Here is a 16997-nt window from a genome sequence, read left to right as displayed (position 1 = left end):
TAACCATGTGTTAAAGAGCCATTATGAATTTCCTTAAAACATGTATTGACCTCAATACAGACTAGAATACAATGTGTAGAGAGAGACTATCTATTACTACTGTTTTATACTGTATTATGTCAAATGAAATCATAATAGGCCTACATATTAAAACCGATTTGAGTAATATTAATTGTAGGCTACTAATCAAATTAGGCTATTCAATTCGGTTAATCCAAAACATTTCCAACATCATTTGATGTAGTAACAAATGAACATTTTCTAATAGCCTCCTGTCACGACCATGGCAGGAATTTCATGGAGGCCATGAAGGCCATGCATGCATGGCTGTCATTGCCCCTCAGTTTGGCCTTGTGCCCCTCAAACCAATGGCATAACCTGACTCCTGAGGCCACAGTGGCCTTAATGCCCCAGCTGACTGTACCACTTTCTCCTGTGTCTCTTTCTTGTCAATATGTAGACAGTAGACACCAGCGCCGCGTTGTGAGCTTGGAGATCGTCTATTTTCACCACTTCTTGAATGTGTTTTCTAATTTATGGAATTTCTTAAAATAAATTATTTTTGTAAATTTAATTACAAAAAGAAAATAATTGAATTTAGTTTTTAATTCATACATCTTTTTCGGGATTTTGATGTATTATTTTTGTTTTGAAATAATAATTAAAAACAAAAAGTAGAAAACCCAAAAATTAAGGGACCCACAAAAATGTGTTCCACGATACACAAATGGGTCCCTTCCCAGTGTTTGGGAAACAGGAGGCAGTCAGAAGTCAAGAAATTAGACAGAAAAGGTAATGGAAATGTGCCCATTTTAATTGGCTAGTCAGCGTCTTCCACAGAAGAGGGAGTGGTGAAGTCACCAGGAAATGTATCTTCTCAGACATCAGCATATCAGTTAACATGAATTTAACTTGGAGTCAGTGTATTCCACAGAAAAAGGGAGTGTACACTGTAAAATAATTCGCTGTAAATTTACAGTAAATTACTGGATAATAATTGCATTACTTTCACAGTAATTTTCACAGTAAATATTGCGCAGTAAATTACTGTAATTTCACGGCTGTGAAATTTTAGTAATTTACTGTGATTTAGCAGTATGTATTGCAGTTATTTACTGTAATATTACAGTAGTTGCCTGTATTTTTACACTATTACTGTGAATGTAATGCAGCTCAGTAGGCAGTAATTTACTGTAAATTTACAGTAAATTGTATCTAATACAGTAAGATATTGTAAATTTGAATTTATAGGCCCATTCCCACTGGGCCAGATAACAGATAAAAAAAGCTCTTTCTCCAGATATTTTTCCATTCAAAGTGGATGGTAGATACAGATAAAAAATATCTGCCACAGATATTTCTTTTATCTGTGACAGATATTCTTTATCTGTATCTATCATCCACTTTGAATGGAAAAATATCTGAAGAAAGAGATTTCTTTTATCTGTTATCTGGCTCAGTGGGAATGGGCCTTAACTGTGATATTACCATACGGTTACACCCCGCCATACCGACGCCCTGCCACTCCGACCATTGACTTCTATGGGTCGAAATGGCGGGGTGCTCCCTCTTTTCTATGCACATCGCCTTTACGACCCTAAACGTCTCGATTTAGAAACAACGCCATTTCGAATAAACCTGTCGGAAAGGCAGGGTGTCCCCGTTTTGCTATAGACATCACCACTCCGACCCTAGGAAAGCCCTTCTATTTTTGCAAAAGCAATGCGCGGCCGCTGCTTCTATAAGCGAACGATTCAGCTGTGCGTAGAGCAACACGTAGAGCGGCAGTTCATAGGGGTGGAAGAAGAAAAAAAAAGGAATGAGTTTATGTGCATCTCCCCTCCCCCCCATCTCTCTCTCTCTCTCTCTCTTTCTTTCTTTCTTTCTTTCTTTCTTTCTTTCTTTCTTTCTTTCTTTCTTTCTTTCTCTCTCTTTCTCTTTCTCTCTTTCTCTCTCTCTCTCTCTCTCTCTCTCTCTCTCTCTCTCTCAACGCAATCTTGTAACGGGCTAGTATTATTTCTGTAGGCCTACTTCAAGCTTGATGGTTTGATGGAGGGACAATTAAAACATTTATATACACATACAGACACTTCACAGATATACAGTACTTAAAATTAGAAAAATCCCTTGAGAATTGACCGAGCAATAAGGCTTTGTGCGTCCACCGAGGCGGCGCCAACACCCAGGCAGCATCGGAGCTTCCTCCGGGGGTCCCCGGGCCCCGCGGACCACCGCCTGTCACCCCGCCGTTCAGTGGGCACCTGGGCCAGCCTGCCAGGCCCACCGGAGCCCCGGGCAGCCCCCTACGCCCTACTGGAGCCACGGACAGCAACGACGCGCCATTCCCCGCATTAATGATTGAATAATATCCTACAGAACAGATGAAATCACGTAGCTGTAATGTAGGCTATATTGGCTTAATTTGTTAATTATCAGGAGCAATAAATATAGTCTATATATGCCTACTTGATTTAACAATAAATAGGCTCAAAAAAGTTGCCAAATTACAATGGGTCACTGTGACATGGCTTATTTAATCAAATCTAATCAAAGCTTTATAGTATGCCTTTGGGTAGCTCACCAGATCTGCAAACTCGCAAGCATGCATGTTGTGTAGTCTGTAGACACATCTCTTTGTGAGCTTGTAGATCGGCAATTTTTCGCAGTTTGGCTGGGGTCTGTCTTGTTATCAAATGATATCGTCGGCCCAAAACTGATGGACATGGAATATATAGCTACTGACAAGTCGCACAGTTGTGCACAACGCTGTCTGTCTGTCTGTCTGTCTGTCTGTCTGTCTGTCTGTCTGTCTGTCTTTATTTAGATCAGATTGGTCATGTAAATGCACCTATTGTCGCGCTGTTGCATTAGGCCTATATCATTATCATCATCACATAAACAATCCATATGTGTGCGCCTGACGGCCCATAGGCCTATAAGATAGTCTAATAGGCTCCAATCGCTCCATATACAAGTGCATTAAACGAACAAAAATGCTTAAATACTTCTAAAATGGACAATTTCTTATATCCCTTTACCCCAGTCCCCTTAATTTATCTGATGAAGGATATAGGATATTTTGCTGGTGGTTTCGTTATTCGTAGGCTATTTATGATCGCAAGCCAAGAAGACAATTAAGGTGGCGTTTCCAAAACGTTTCTGGACACACACGCACACACGCACGCACACACACGCACACGCACACATTTGCGCTCTTAAGTTATGTAGGCCAATCGCCCCTCGGGAAAAACGAATAGGCCTATACACGTAGGCCTAAATGAGTGAGCTGGGAGCTGGGAGTGGATCGATCGCTCTCTCCCTCTCTCTCTTTCTGTCATTTGATTCTTAAATAAGCAGCAGCAGTTAACGGCTGCATGGCGCTGTCAACTAAATGATCAGGTCGCTTTTGGCTGTATCCTCTATATATGAACCTCTCCCTCTCTCGATGAGTCGTTACTGGTCTGGTAGTATGGTAACTGTCGTTTCCATTCTGTGAGAGAGAGAGAGAGAGAGAGAGAGAGAGAGAGAGAGAGAGAGAAGCGCTGGTCGTCTGTCGCGCTGCCTGCCTTTCTGTCTGTCGCGCGCGCTCTGGATGGATAGATAAATACCGGGGGGGGGGGTGCAAGCGCCGCTGTGATGGACGGACGGACGGACAGACAGACAGACAGACAGACAGACAGACAGACAGACAGACAGACAGACAGACAGACAGACAGACAGACAGACAGACAGACAGACAGACAGACAGACAGACGCGTCGCGCTCCAGACAGACAGACGCGTCGCGCTCCGTGCCAGCTATACCGTCAATTCATTTTACGCTTACAGTTAACGGGTGGGTCCATTTGGTTTCATTTTAGTTACAGATATAAGGTGGTCCACAACTCTTTAGCTGGGGACCACCTGGGATCCCCTCAAGGACCACTGGTTGAAAAGCAGCCATAAAGAAATGTGTCCTCCGCTTAAGGCTGTCCATATAGCCTACAGTAACAGTCCATTGATGCCATTAATCCCTATACCCGTTTAATTAATTCATTGCATATTAAATAGGCCTAAGCAAAATAGGCAGTAATAAGCACTGGTGCAAAATGCATGTATGATTGAATAAAGCAAATAGCCTACTCCAAGAAAAAGTACAATGCGTTACTGTTATATGGCCAGCTCAATAACAGACCTACCCAGGGAGTGTGTCTGTGTGTGTGGTAGGCTTCTGTGGTTGGTACAGTAGGTCAAAGACGCACAGGAAAGTAGCCTATAGACAGGAGGGTCCAGTTCAGTCCCCACACGCACACACCTTTCTCTATCTCCTCTGAATCAGAGGAGATATAGAGCACGACGCTACAGCCTCTTATTAATCAGAAACTCTGATTAATAAGAGCCTATTAGCGTCGTGCGAAGGTGCGCCTTGTCAGTAGCCTATATTCCATATCCTTCAGTTTTTGGCCGAAGATTGATAACAAGACAGACCCCGTGCAGCCAGAACCCGCGGAGGGTCGGGATTGGTCGCCAAACAGCGAAAAATAGACGATTTAGGCCTACAAGCACACAACGAGGTGTATGTCTATACAGACTCTACACAACATGCTTGCCGAGTTTGCAGATCTTTCGGTGAGCGACGCAAAGCCATAGCCTATATAAAGCTTTGATTAGATTTGATAAATAAGCCATGTCACAGTGACCAATTGTAAATTTGCAACTTTCTTGAGCCTATTTATTGTTAAATCAAGTAGGCATATATAGACTATATTTATTGCTCCTGATAATTAACAAATTAAGCCAGCAATATAGCCTACATTACAGCTACGTGATTTCATCTGTTCTGTAGGATATTATTCAATCATTAATGCGGGGAATGGCGCGTCGTTGCTGTCAGTGGCTCCAGTAGGGCGTAGGGGGCTGCCCGGGGCTCCGGTGGGCCTGGCAGGCTGGCCCAGGTGCCCACTGAACGGCGGGGTGACAGGCGGTGGTCCGCGGGGCCCGGGGACCCCCGGAGGAAGCTCCGATGCTGCCTGGGTGTTGGCGCCGCCTCGGTGGACGCACAAAGCCTTATTGCTCGGTCAATTCTCAAGGGATTTTTCTAATTTTAAGTACTGTATCTGTGAAGTGTCTGTATTCATTCAATGTATATAAATCATGTTTTAATTGTCTGGAGAGAGAGAAGAGGGAGAGAGAGATGGAGAGAGAGTATGAGAGCAGGAATTAGTCATTAGCCTATTACGCACCAGACCTGCGCCATAATAACAATTATAATAATAATTATAATAATAGCAATAATAAAGAGAGAGAGAGAGACAGAGACAGAGAGAGAGAGAGAGGGAGGGAGATGGAGAAAGAGAAGAGGGAGAGAGAGATGGAGATGGAGAGAGAGAATGAGAGAGACTGCGGGATCCGTGGAGGTCGCTTGCACACCCCAGGTCGGAGTGGGGGGGGGGGGGGGTGGTCGAAATGGGGGGGGGGTCGAAGTGGGGGGGGGGGTCGAAGTGGGGGGGTGGTGCGCGGTCGAAATGGGGGGGGGTCGAAGTGGGAGGGGGTCGAAGTGGGGGGGTGAGGCGAGGTCGAAATGGGGGGAGGTCGAAGTGGGAGGGGGGGGAAGTGGGGGGGTTTCGAAGTGGGGGGGGGTCGAAATGGAAACCTGTTCCCTACCAGGCATACGCAAACATGCTAAAAGAAAAAAAAGAAAGAAAGAAAAACAACTTCATTCATTTAAACTTTTTATTGTACAATTCCAATACAAAGTGCAACATTTCAAATGGACAAAGAAGAACCACACCAGTCTCTCTTAAAGCCTTTTACTCAGTAGAAGTGTTAAGTCTACAAACACTCCTGGAGTTTGGTCTGGTGTCTGGAGGCCAGTTTGAAAACTGGTTGTCATAGACTTTAGTTATTTAGGAGGCTGCAACACTGTTTTCCTGTGAAACTTCCAGGAGTGATTTTGTGGACTAAAAAACTTAACCTGACTTTGTATCAGCATGGTGGTGAGTAGATACAACATTTTCCCTTTTGGGTGAACTGTTCCTTTAACTGCAAAATAACTCATCTACTCACCCTCATGCCAGTTGAACAAAAATATATATACATCGACAAAACTTAATTCAGTGATTGAAATCTGGGGCTGTTGTTGGCTATTTAACAGATAACGCATAATAATGGCACCTTGACTTTTGAAATGGATGATTAACCACTTGAAATTGTTTTTAACAATGCAGTGTTCCCAGATCATAGGGGAATTACATTTATAGAAATAGGCAATATATTAATACTTTTATTTCAACTGATTGCATTGTAAATCATGTTGATGGCTTAATCACTGTATTTTGTTTTGTCAAAGCTTTTTTGATAAATGGCAGTTAATGGTTGGATACTATTTATTTCTTAGCGTAATGTGAAAAGGATGGGTCCTTCATGTAAAATGAACTTGATTAGGAAATAAATCATTGGGTTACTGGAGCCTACTTGTGTCCACAATAATTTATTATTATTTATTATTTTCACTTCATGAAGAAAGCACCAAATGTCACACCGCAGAAATCACATTAGACATTTGTTTGGTTTAAAATTGTCAGTGGGCAATCTGTAGTGCAATTCTGTTTGAATGGGATGGGGGTGGGCAGAGCCCATTGATATTACTTCACTTGCACATACTGTATATATTGATATATACATGCATATCCTCATATACAATTATGCATAGAGACACACACACAACACGTGTCAATGTACTGTACTGTGAGTGAGAGAATGTATGTATGTGCGTAAGTATTTGTGTACATGTGTGTGATTATGTAGGCTTACTGTATGTAGCCGTGTGTGCGTGCGTGCGTGCGAGCGTGTGTGAGAGAGAGAGTTTAAGTATGTCTGGATGCTTTAGGAGCAGCCTGAAGGCAAGACCTAAGGTATTGCAATAATCCAAGCCAGCTAGATGGCATGGGTTTCTCTGTTACTATCTGGTTCAAGAAAGTGAGTGACTATCAGCCTGCATGCTTCAGCACACTTGAACACCCTCCAAACCTTCAGACTCATGAGACAAAGGACTCAACAAAACAAACACCATCTGGCACTAAAAACATGACCACATCACTCCTGTCTTGGCCCTACTTCGTTTGCTCCATATTCATTTTGGAATTGATTTTAAGGTTCTGTTATTTGTTTACTAGTCCAAAAAGCGTTTGTGAGCTCATTAGTACTTTAATAGGAGGCTACGTATTAGTCTACTATTCAGCATTTTTGCCATTATCCTCTGACATTTGTCCATAACCATGTGTTAAAGAGCCATTATGAATTTCCTTAAAACATGTATTGACCTCAATACAGACTAGAATACAATGTGTAGAGAGAGACTATCTATTACTACTGTTTTATACTGTATTATGTCAAATGAAATCATAATAGGCCTACATATTAAAACCGATTTGAGTAATATTAATTGTAGGCTACTAATCAAATTAGGCTATTCAATTCGGTTAATCCAAAACATTTCCAACATCATTTGATGTAGTAACAAATGAACATTTTCTAATAGCCTCCTGTCACGACCATGGCAGGAATTTCATGGAGGCCATGAAGGCCATGCATGCATGGCTGTCATTGCCCCTCAGTTTGGCCTTGTGCCCCTCAAACCAATGGCATAACCTGACTCCTGAGCCCACAGTGGCCTTAATGCCCCAGCTGACTGTACCACTTTCTCCTGTGTCTCTTTCTTGTCAATATGTAGACACCAGCGCCGCGTTGTGAGCTTGGAGATCGTCTATTTTCACCACTTCTTGAATGTGTTTTCTAATTTATGGAATTTCTTAAAATAAATTATTTTTGTAAATTTAATAAAATATATTTTAATTGAAAATAATTGAATTTAGTTTTTAATTCATACATCTTTTTCGGGATTTTGATGTATTATTTTTGTTTTGAAATAATAATTAAAAACAAAAAGTAGAAAACCAAAATATTAAGGGACCCACAAAAATGTGTTCCACGATACACAAATGGGTCCCTTCCCAGTGTTTGGGAAACAGGAGGCAGTCAGAAGTCAAGAAATTAGACAGAAAAGGTAATGGAAATGTGCCCATTTTAATTGGCTAGTCAGCGTCTTCCACAGAAGAGGGAGTGGTGAAGTCACCAGGAAATGTATCTTCTCAGACATCAGCATATCAGTTAACATGAATTTAACTTGGAGTCAGTGTATTCCACAGAAAAAGGGAGTGTAGTGTAGGTAGTAGAGTGCAGTGTTTCCCAACCTTTATTTCTGCCAAGGCACACTTTCCAAAGCCAAAATATCCCAGGGCACACCTAGATATAAGGTGTGTGTGTGGCTACTGGCTATTTTCAAAATGTTTGCCTCTTCCTTATATTATTTTACAATTTACCAGTTGATTACTTTTGATGCAGTGATGGTCTTTTTTCTTTCTTGAGATATTAAAAAGGTTTTAGAAGTCCTTAAATTGTGACTTAATTGTCAAATTTCAAAGGGCACACCAAAGCATCTCAAAGGGTACGTCCGTGGCACACTGGCTGCACTTCACTTAGACAAGTGCCCAGTTGTCCAAGTGCCCACAACCCACATTTCTATCTCTATTTTAAAAAATACAAATGAAACAGGTGCCCACATGTCCCTAGCCACATCTCTATCTCTATTTAAAAAAATACAAATGAAACAGGTGCCCACATGTCCCTAGTGCCCAGTTGTCCAGGTGCACACCTCTCCAAGTGTCTACATGTCCCTAGCCACATCTCTATCTCTATTAAAAAAACAAATAAAAAAAAGTATGCCTGGCCCTGCACCACCTACTGACCAACATGCCAATATTTGGGGAAAGTTATTAAACATTTTGTGATTATGAGAAATAGAGACACATCTGAAGGTTGGAAAAATAGATGGTCAGCAATGCAGAAGGATTATTGATTTTTGTATGTGTATTGAACAATTGCAGGACACGGAGTTAGCAGAAATACGAACGGGCGGACAGACACACATGTGGCTGGTACGCATTCAGGTAGTGATGAGATGAGATTCTGAAATCTTAACTCTTTGAGTCTCCATCTTTAAACCAATCCAGTGACTTTGATTGGTGCAGGGCTGAGCATGGATCAGATTGTAAATGACATAATTTATCTATTTCACTGCAGATTAGGTTATCATCCTTAACCCTTAAATTCAACAAATTCTTTCAATGGACTACAATCTTGTTTCATTTGATGGCCTTCCTGCCCTGGCGTTTGGCCTTTGTGCTCGAAAAAAATGGACAACACCAAAGGCCAAGTGGCCTTGCCCCTAAAATGATGAAATTCCCAGCAAGAGCCGGGCGACATGTAGGCAGAGGAGAATTTCTGCCCCCAGTTTCCGTGAATCTTTTTACTATTTTTACTATTTACAAATTTTTCTTCTCTTTGTTGTTGAAAGGAAAGTGTTAGAATTATACTTTAGTCGTTATTTTTGTCTCGGATCTGTTGAAATAGCGAGGGACAGAAAATGCTCTGGGGGCAGAGTTCTCCTCTGCCTACAAAATGATGTCACGGCTTAAAAGCCCCGTAGGCGAGGTTAAAATGAGACTCTCCCTAACATTCATGGTGCACTTCATAGGAGGTGCACATTAATTCACAACAAGTTATCTTTGAAGGATACCCATAGACCGGTATGTAGGAAGTAGGAACCATTAAACGTTACATGCACGCGCACGGTCGGTGACTTTACGATGTGACCACCACCTGACAACAACGCGTGTAACATGTATTTGTGTCCCCTGTCTGGCTGGTCAGCTGAAAGTGAAAGACATGGCAGGTCCAGATCTGATCCAGACGCTGGTGTACACCGTCAACAACCTGTTGCAGCAGGAGAAATATAAAGCTGCTCTGGCAGTTCTGAAGGGATTCAGAAATGGTGCCGTGTGAGTTATTCCTTCATGTGCACGTTATGGTTCAGTGTGTGTAGGAGTTTAACAGGCAGCTCAGCTGTTACAGTAGTCTGTGGTGGATTAAATAACAAAGTATTTCTACATTGCAGTATGGATACTTTTACTAAAGTAAAACCTTTGAGTACTTTATCCACGGTGGATAAAGACGTACTCAAAGGTTTTACTTTAGTAAAAGTATCCATACTGCAATGTAGATTCTTGTAGAAATACTTTGTTAGGGTGCCCACACACCAAAATACCTAGAGTGGAATCCGCCAATGCATTTCAATGAGAATGGAGCATTTTTTTTTGCAGAAATCCTCTACTGGCAAAAAATGCTCCATTCTCATTGAAATGCATTGGCGGATTCCACTCTAGGTATTGGCGGATTCCACTCTAGGTATTTTGCTGTGAGGGCACCCTCAGACCAAAATACCTATGAGAGTGGAATCCGCATTCCTCCAATGGATTTCAATGATAAAGGAGCGTTTTTTGCAGAAATCCTCTGCTGGCATGAAACCACTTCACTCTAATTGAAATGCATTGGCGGAACGCGGATTCCACTCTCGTAGGTATTTTGGTCTGAGGGCAGCCTTACAAGTAAAAGTCTGGTATTCAAAATGTAGTTGAGTAAAAGTGCTAAAGTATTGGCATCGGAATGTACTTAAAGTACCAACATCTTTTGAAATAGCAGATCTTCAATCTCACAATGCCTAGCATCGCGAGCTTGTTCGGCTATTTTCAAATAGCCAATATTGATATATATTATCACAATCTACAAAGTAACTAAAGTGTTCAAATAAATGTAGTGGAGTAAAAGTACAATATTTGGATCCGAGATGTAGTGGAGTAGAAGTAAAAATATTGGAAATTGGAAATACTACTACAGTAAAGTACAAATACCTCAAAATTGTACTTAACTATTACAGTACTTATTAAGAATGTACTTTACACCAATGGTGTTTACCACACCACTCAGCTGTAGTGCATAACATTACCTGTCAATATAAGTTAGGCAGTTACAGTTAGGGATGGGACGATATGAAAATTTCATATCACGATTATTGTGACCAAAGAAATCGCGATTTACGATATTATCGCGATAATCAAAATATCCCCAACATCCATTATCCTTGGGCAAAACATTTGCCAAAAAATATTGTGAGCTTGTAGATCGGCTATTTTTTGGCAAAGATAATTGGTAGAGAGTGAAAAAAGGACTGTATCAAGTTTGTACAGTATATTATAAGTACCTTTTACCAATTATAGAGGGTTTAAGTGGTACCGGATGTGCAGCTCAGCAAATAAAAGGTGAATTGATCCCAGTGCATGACAGAGGGCGATATCACGATAAATTAAATCTCCACGATATGATTATCGCAAGTGTTTTTTATCACGATATACGATAATATCGCGTATCGTCCCATCCCTAGTTATAGAGTTATGGCTAACGCAATTTGTCAGTATCAATTGCCCTTCTATTGAGTAACAATAGCCTTTCTATCTGATTAATCTTAAACACTGACTTAGTTTGATATGTGCATCTTTCCAGATATGGGGCCAAAATCAGAGCCCCACATGCCCTTGTGATGACATTCCTATTCAGAAGTGGAAGGTGAGAATTAACCCTGCAATGTGCTGCCTGTTTTGACAAGACGGTATCTAAACTGTTTACGATACGGTAGTAATAAATGTTTTATCTCTTCTGCCCCTAGCTTGAAGGACAAACTGATGGCTATTGCGAAAGCCACGTACACGCACTCCCGCAACCTGGCCTACTTTGTGTTCACATATAAAGGACTGCAAGCCTTGCAGAGGAAGATCCAGGGGAAGAGCCTGCAGTCTCAGTCTTTCCTGGCTGCTTGCATAGGAGGATGGTTAGTTTTTGGAGATAACAACAACATCAATAGCCAGGTATGGCCATTACCGCAGCCGCCTACGAAGCTAGGGGTGAAATCACGTGACAGAAATTAATCAAATTAAAGTTGAAGTAAAGTAGGAATCAAGTAATTCATTTAGTGATATATTGTGTAACTCAGTGGTTCTCAAAGTGGTGTGTCCGGGGCGGGGACCAGGACCCCCAGGGCTCTTTGCAGGGGTTCCAGTAGGTCCCCAGCTAAATGTGTTAATATAGTATCATTTTAACCACTTCATCTGTTTATATGTAGGCTATTCAAAAATTGCAGCTGCTATTTTTGTCAAAATTAAAAAATGTTTAGAAGGTTTTTAACCATTTTTTTTTAACACAAATCTTCTCTACTGGGGTTCCCTGGCACAAAACATTTTCAGATGGGGGTCCGAGACTAAATGCATATCAATTTGCATGTAAAAAACAAAAAGGTTTGAGAACCACACGTGTAAATGTGCTATTTACAACATCATCAAAATGTGATTCCTTCTTTGCTGGCTATTAGGCTTTTAAATGAACAACTAGCATCACAATCTCAAGATTTGGATAGCATTGGTAAAATGATGCTATTTGGCACTCTGAATGCCCTCTCCTCTCCAGATCCTTAACCCAATCAGAACTTCACCAATCCCATAGCTATTAAACTGAACTATACTGTACCAACAGTGCCTAACCTTGCCCTTTGAAATTTGACAATTAAGTCACAATTTAAGGACTTCTAAAACCTTTTTAATATCTCAAGGGTTCAACAGCTGAATATCTTCTACCGTAGCTAAACTGAACCTTGATTTGTGCCTTCATCTCTCTTTCTCTGATCTCCAGATCAACATGTATTTGCTGTCCAGAATCATGTTTGCCCTGTCTCGCCTGGCTGTGGAGAAAGGCTATGTACCCCGTCCTAAGCGGGACCCCTTCCCTCTGTTTGCCACCTTGGTGTGGGGCATCGTCTTGTGGTTGTTTGAGTACTATCCACACACCCTCCAACCCTCACTGCAATCGTCCATGAACTACCTCTACCATGACAGTAACGTGTGGCATGACATCTCTGACTTCCTCATTTACAATAAGCCAAGGACTGCTGCACAGGAATGAGGTGGCAAAGCATTTGTTCTAAAAGGTTCTCTCACAGCAAAGTAGAATTAATTATACTTATTCCAATTATGATTTTCAAGTCTGTCACAATTATTGCATCATTAACGTGTGCGATTCAGTCTGACGTTTTAATGTCATTGACATGAATTGCATCAGTGTGGGTGTTATTTTGAAGTAGGACTAAAATTGTGATTCGTTTTTGCGGTGTGACACCACCTATGTGTACTCACTCATCGTTTCCCACACGGAGCAGCCCAGACACACACACACACTGCTGCTCGGCTCGAGTCTTGTCAGAGTGTTAATTTGCTTAAGACAGGCATTGACACTAAGGGTTGCCCACCTGCCCCCGGCAGGAAATAAAACTTTCGGGCAGGTGAAGTTTGCTATAAGGTTGCCCGACTAGGCAAGTGCTCATTTTGAGAGGGGACGCAACCGTCTATAAACACAACACCAGATATCTGTCTAGACACCTGAACGTGGCCAGAGCGCTCTGTCTTCTGGTCTGTGGAATGTAACAAGTGTGAAACGATAGACATATTCAATCATAGCTATGAATGTATTTGGAGGCATTGAGGTATGACATTTTTTATTGCACAACCCCAGAAAGTAAAGACATAAGTGTTAAATTGAGCTGTAAATATCTTACAGTACCTCTCATTTTATAATGGACAATTTACTTTTCAGGGCAAGTGGGCATGACCTTTGGGCAAGTAGAACATGACCTGTACTTGCCCGATGGGTAAGTGCCTTTGAGACCTTAATGTCAACCCCTGCTTATTAAGATGACAAGTGTGCAGAGCTTAGCCTTAGACAAATGAGACCATGTTCTGAAAAAAAGTCAGCTTCCTCTTTCGATCCCTCTTTGGCTTGTTCAGAACAGCCAGAAAACCGTATAAGTCCTGTTTAGAAATGCAGTACTTCGCATTTGAGGTGAATTAACTATAAAAGACAAAGCACGCCCATAAGCAATACAGAGCAGTGGCAACAAAGGCTGCTAAGATTCACTGCCCTTAGTGCCCTACTTTGCAATACCAGGAGATGATGATAATGTTCCATTAAAAACAACCAGTAAGGTAATGATGCATTCCTTCAGTGAATAAATTCCCACTTTCCCTTCAGTGTGGGACCATTACGAAGCAAACATTAGTGAATTTTCAAACGGTACTAGACCATACAGTACTTCTAATAATCCAGTTGGCATTTATTTTAGTTAAAGGGGAAGACCACCCATTTTCAATATTGAAATATGTCATTATTATACCTTAGAGTAGTTGTGTGGTAATAGAAAAAAAGTTCCCCCGCTTCTGTGTTGCCTAGAACTGGAGGATTGATTTTGGGGTTTGTATTGTAAAGTACAATGTGTGATGTCATCAAGTTGTAATTTACAATACAAACCCCAAAATCAATCCTCCAGTTCTAGTCAACACAGAAGGGGGGGAACTTCTTTTCTATTTCCACACAACTCCTCTATATATATTAATGACATATTTCAATATTGAAAATGGGTGGTCTTCCCCTTTAACTACATTTTTCTTTGCATGCCAATACGAGCAACAGCGTAATTAATTTTATAATAATTGTTGGCGACATTCATATTCAATGTCACCGTGTTTCACAGGGTGGTGTTTCTTTATGGCACAAGGCAGGCCATCTTGAGATGTTGTGGAAAATGCAAGAGTATAGACACTTCTCCAGACACCACTACACCACTGAATATACCTATTTTATGCAGATTCCGCTTTAATTTGGTGTTAGTTTGGTTCAAAGTTTTTTGTATATTTGATTTTAAATGCAATGAAAAACATTTGATTACATTGTGATTAATGTCATTATTTAGTTCATGTTTTTAACCTTTTGACATCAATTTTATGATCTTATGTTCCCTGATTTAATTTAGTAGTAGAAAACATTATATAGATGAATCTTTCCACTATAATTTGACAGTTTTCTTTTTAAACTGTCTGAGTCTGATACTGTTCATTCGTTGTTGCACTACAGGGGGGTGAACAAAAAATGTGAGATACATTTACCTAAAACAGCTCTTATCGTGCAATACTTTTGCATTATACCTCATGTGTTGTGCTTGAGTGCCAACAGTTATTCTGATCTGAAATGTCATTGGAATTATTTGTCTTTGTTTTTATTTCTTTTTAGTTTTTGGCTAAAATAGAATACCAGTCTCTCTTTAGTGCTTCAGGAGAAATGCTTTTAGTTCAACTTGATGTGTTTGATGTTGTGAAAGCAACATACAGCAATATTATTGCCATACATGTACGGTATATGGTCATCTTATCATAATTCATGTCCTATTTAGGATGTGGGTAAGGGGCCCATCATGTCAGAATATTTTTCTGTAGCCTTCAACATAGTTTTGTGTAGCCTTCTTTTTCAATAACATTAATGATTTGCACTGAATTAAAGTTTGCCTTTTTTGGAAAATAAATGCATAAATGCCTTCAACATTACTAGTACGCAGTGAGAACAACAATAATTACTATGATACAATAACAGCAAACAGGGGGCATGGTGGCGCAGTAGTTAGCGCTTCGCCTCACAGCTAGAAGGTCCTGGATTCGATTCCCGCCGGGGGACGCTGGGGGCGTGTTCCTCCCTCCGCGTCATCAGCACCCACACCCTAGGTGGGGTTGGCGATAGGGCCTTTCTGAGTGGAGTTTGCATGTTCTCCCTGTGTCTCCCAGGGTAGATGCCCTGACAAAAACATGCAGTAGTCCTGGTTTCTATACTACCTCCCCCTAGCCAGCCAGGCCCTCCCCAATTCCCCTGGCGCGGCAGGGGGAGAGCGGAAACCAGGACTACAGGTTAGGTAGTTGGCACTGGGTGAGAAAATGGGTTGCAAAACCGTGGGATAAAAGTTATTAAGTTATTAAAAAAAAATAACAGCAAACAAGCTCAAAACAAGTCACGCACACCACAAACCTTTGGCAGGTGCTGCTGGTTGCAAAGAGATTGATGACAGAAATTAATGTTTGCACACTGTTGCTCCCTTAGTCACTTAAGGGAGCAACAGAGTGCACATGTGTGGACATTCATTTAGCCTTTTATGGCGTAACGCCTCCTCTCAATTGCAAGACATAATTTTCCTCATAGATGATTTACATTTAACTGTATAAAAACAATGAAAACAAACAGCTCAAGGTCACTGCATAATACTCATACATTTGGGTGCAAATACATTTATGGAATTATGTATTGCAGAATCCCAACATGGTCATGTTCTTGTGTAAAAAAAAAAACAAGGCTGGTATGCTACATACTTCTCGTTATGTCTGTTGCAAAACCTGATCTGAGCGAGCAGGGGACATTGAAGAATTTGAGTTTGCAAACTGCAATCTACACGTGTGTACTGTGTAGTACTAGTTACATTTTGAAGTCACAGAAAATAATTTTCACAAATGTGTAGACTTTCTTCCATGGCTGTGCCTAATCAAAGCAAATGAGTGATGTGTGTTTGTATGCGTGAGGATTGACTGTCAACGGTAGAGTCCTTTCAGAATGAGTGATCCAGGTTCTGGTTGGTGATGAAAATGATGCTTTGGTAATGAACCTGGTGGCAGCAGTGAATAAGTGCAGCTGGAGCTGGTCATTGTCTCCACGATATGCCTTTTCAGAGGTATCGTATATATCGTGATACAATTGAGGGAGCCTTGTAAGAAATCCTGTTTAATCGTTAATACAGAGATTCATTGCAGAATTCAATTTAAACCTGCATTTTGGTCTAAATCAGTAGTTCTCAAACGTTAAAATGTCAAGGTCTCCCTTTAACTCTGACAGTATACAAATGAAACCAAATGGACCCTTACAGGTCCATTTGGTTTCATTTGTATACTGTCAGAGTTACATACTTGTAAAGTTCAATTTAGACCTCCCAAAAGGAACCCAGAGAGTCTAGTTTTTGTCAAGTAACTTGAAAAATAACCATATAAACCAACATGAAAAAGAATCGTGATAAAATCGTGTATCGTGATACAGCTTGGGAAAATATTGTGATATTGTATTTTTCCATATCGCCCACCCCTATATCCAAACCATATAGACCTGAAACCATTTGGGTCCATGATCCAATGAATACCAAACTGGGGGTCCACTAGC

The 16997-nt window shown here is 40.9% G+C and overlaps 1 protein-coding gene across 1 annotated transcript; it reads left to right on the top strand.

Annotated features, from left to right (window-relative positions):
• Positions 1 to 9745: 9745 nt before the first annotated feature.
• pxmp4 (peroxisomal membrane protein 4) lies at positions 9746 to 14181 on the top strand. The gene is made up of 4 exons (XM_080727719.1): positions 9746 to 9877; positions 11436 to 11498; positions 11599 to 11797; positions 12615 to 14181. The coding sequence occupies exons 1-4, from the start codon at positions 9765 to 9767 to the stop codon at positions 12882 to 12884; spliced, it is 645 nt and encodes a 214-aa protein (XP_080583845.1). The 5' UTR covers positions 9746 to 9764; the 3' UTR covers positions 12885 to 14181.
• Positions 14182 to 16997: the final 2816 nt, after the last annotated feature.

This window comes from Nannobrachium achirus (genome assembly GCF_963921795.1).
Source record: "Nannobrachium achirus genome assembly, chromosome: 6".
Classification (NCBI taxonomy): Eukaryota; Metazoa; Chordata; class Actinopteri; order Myctophiformes; family Myctophidae; genus Nannobrachium; species Nannobrachium achirus.
This window is presented reverse-complemented; position numbering and strand designations above follow the sequence as displayed.

Excerpts from the sequence above, each read along its gene's own strand:
- pxmp4 (XM_080727719.1), top strand. The coding sequence starts at position 9,765 with ATGGCAGGTCCAGATCTGATCCAGACGCTGGTGTACACCGTCAACAAC. Across the intron at positions 9,878-11,435 it reads GGATTCAGAAATGGTGCCGT|ATATGGGGCCAAAATCAGAG; the intron begins GTGAGTTATTCC and ends GCATCTTTCCAG. Across the intron at positions 11,499-11,598 it reads TTCCTATTCAGAAGTGGAAG|CTTGAAGGACAAACTGATGG; the intron begins GTGAGAATTAAC and ends TTCTGCCCCTAG.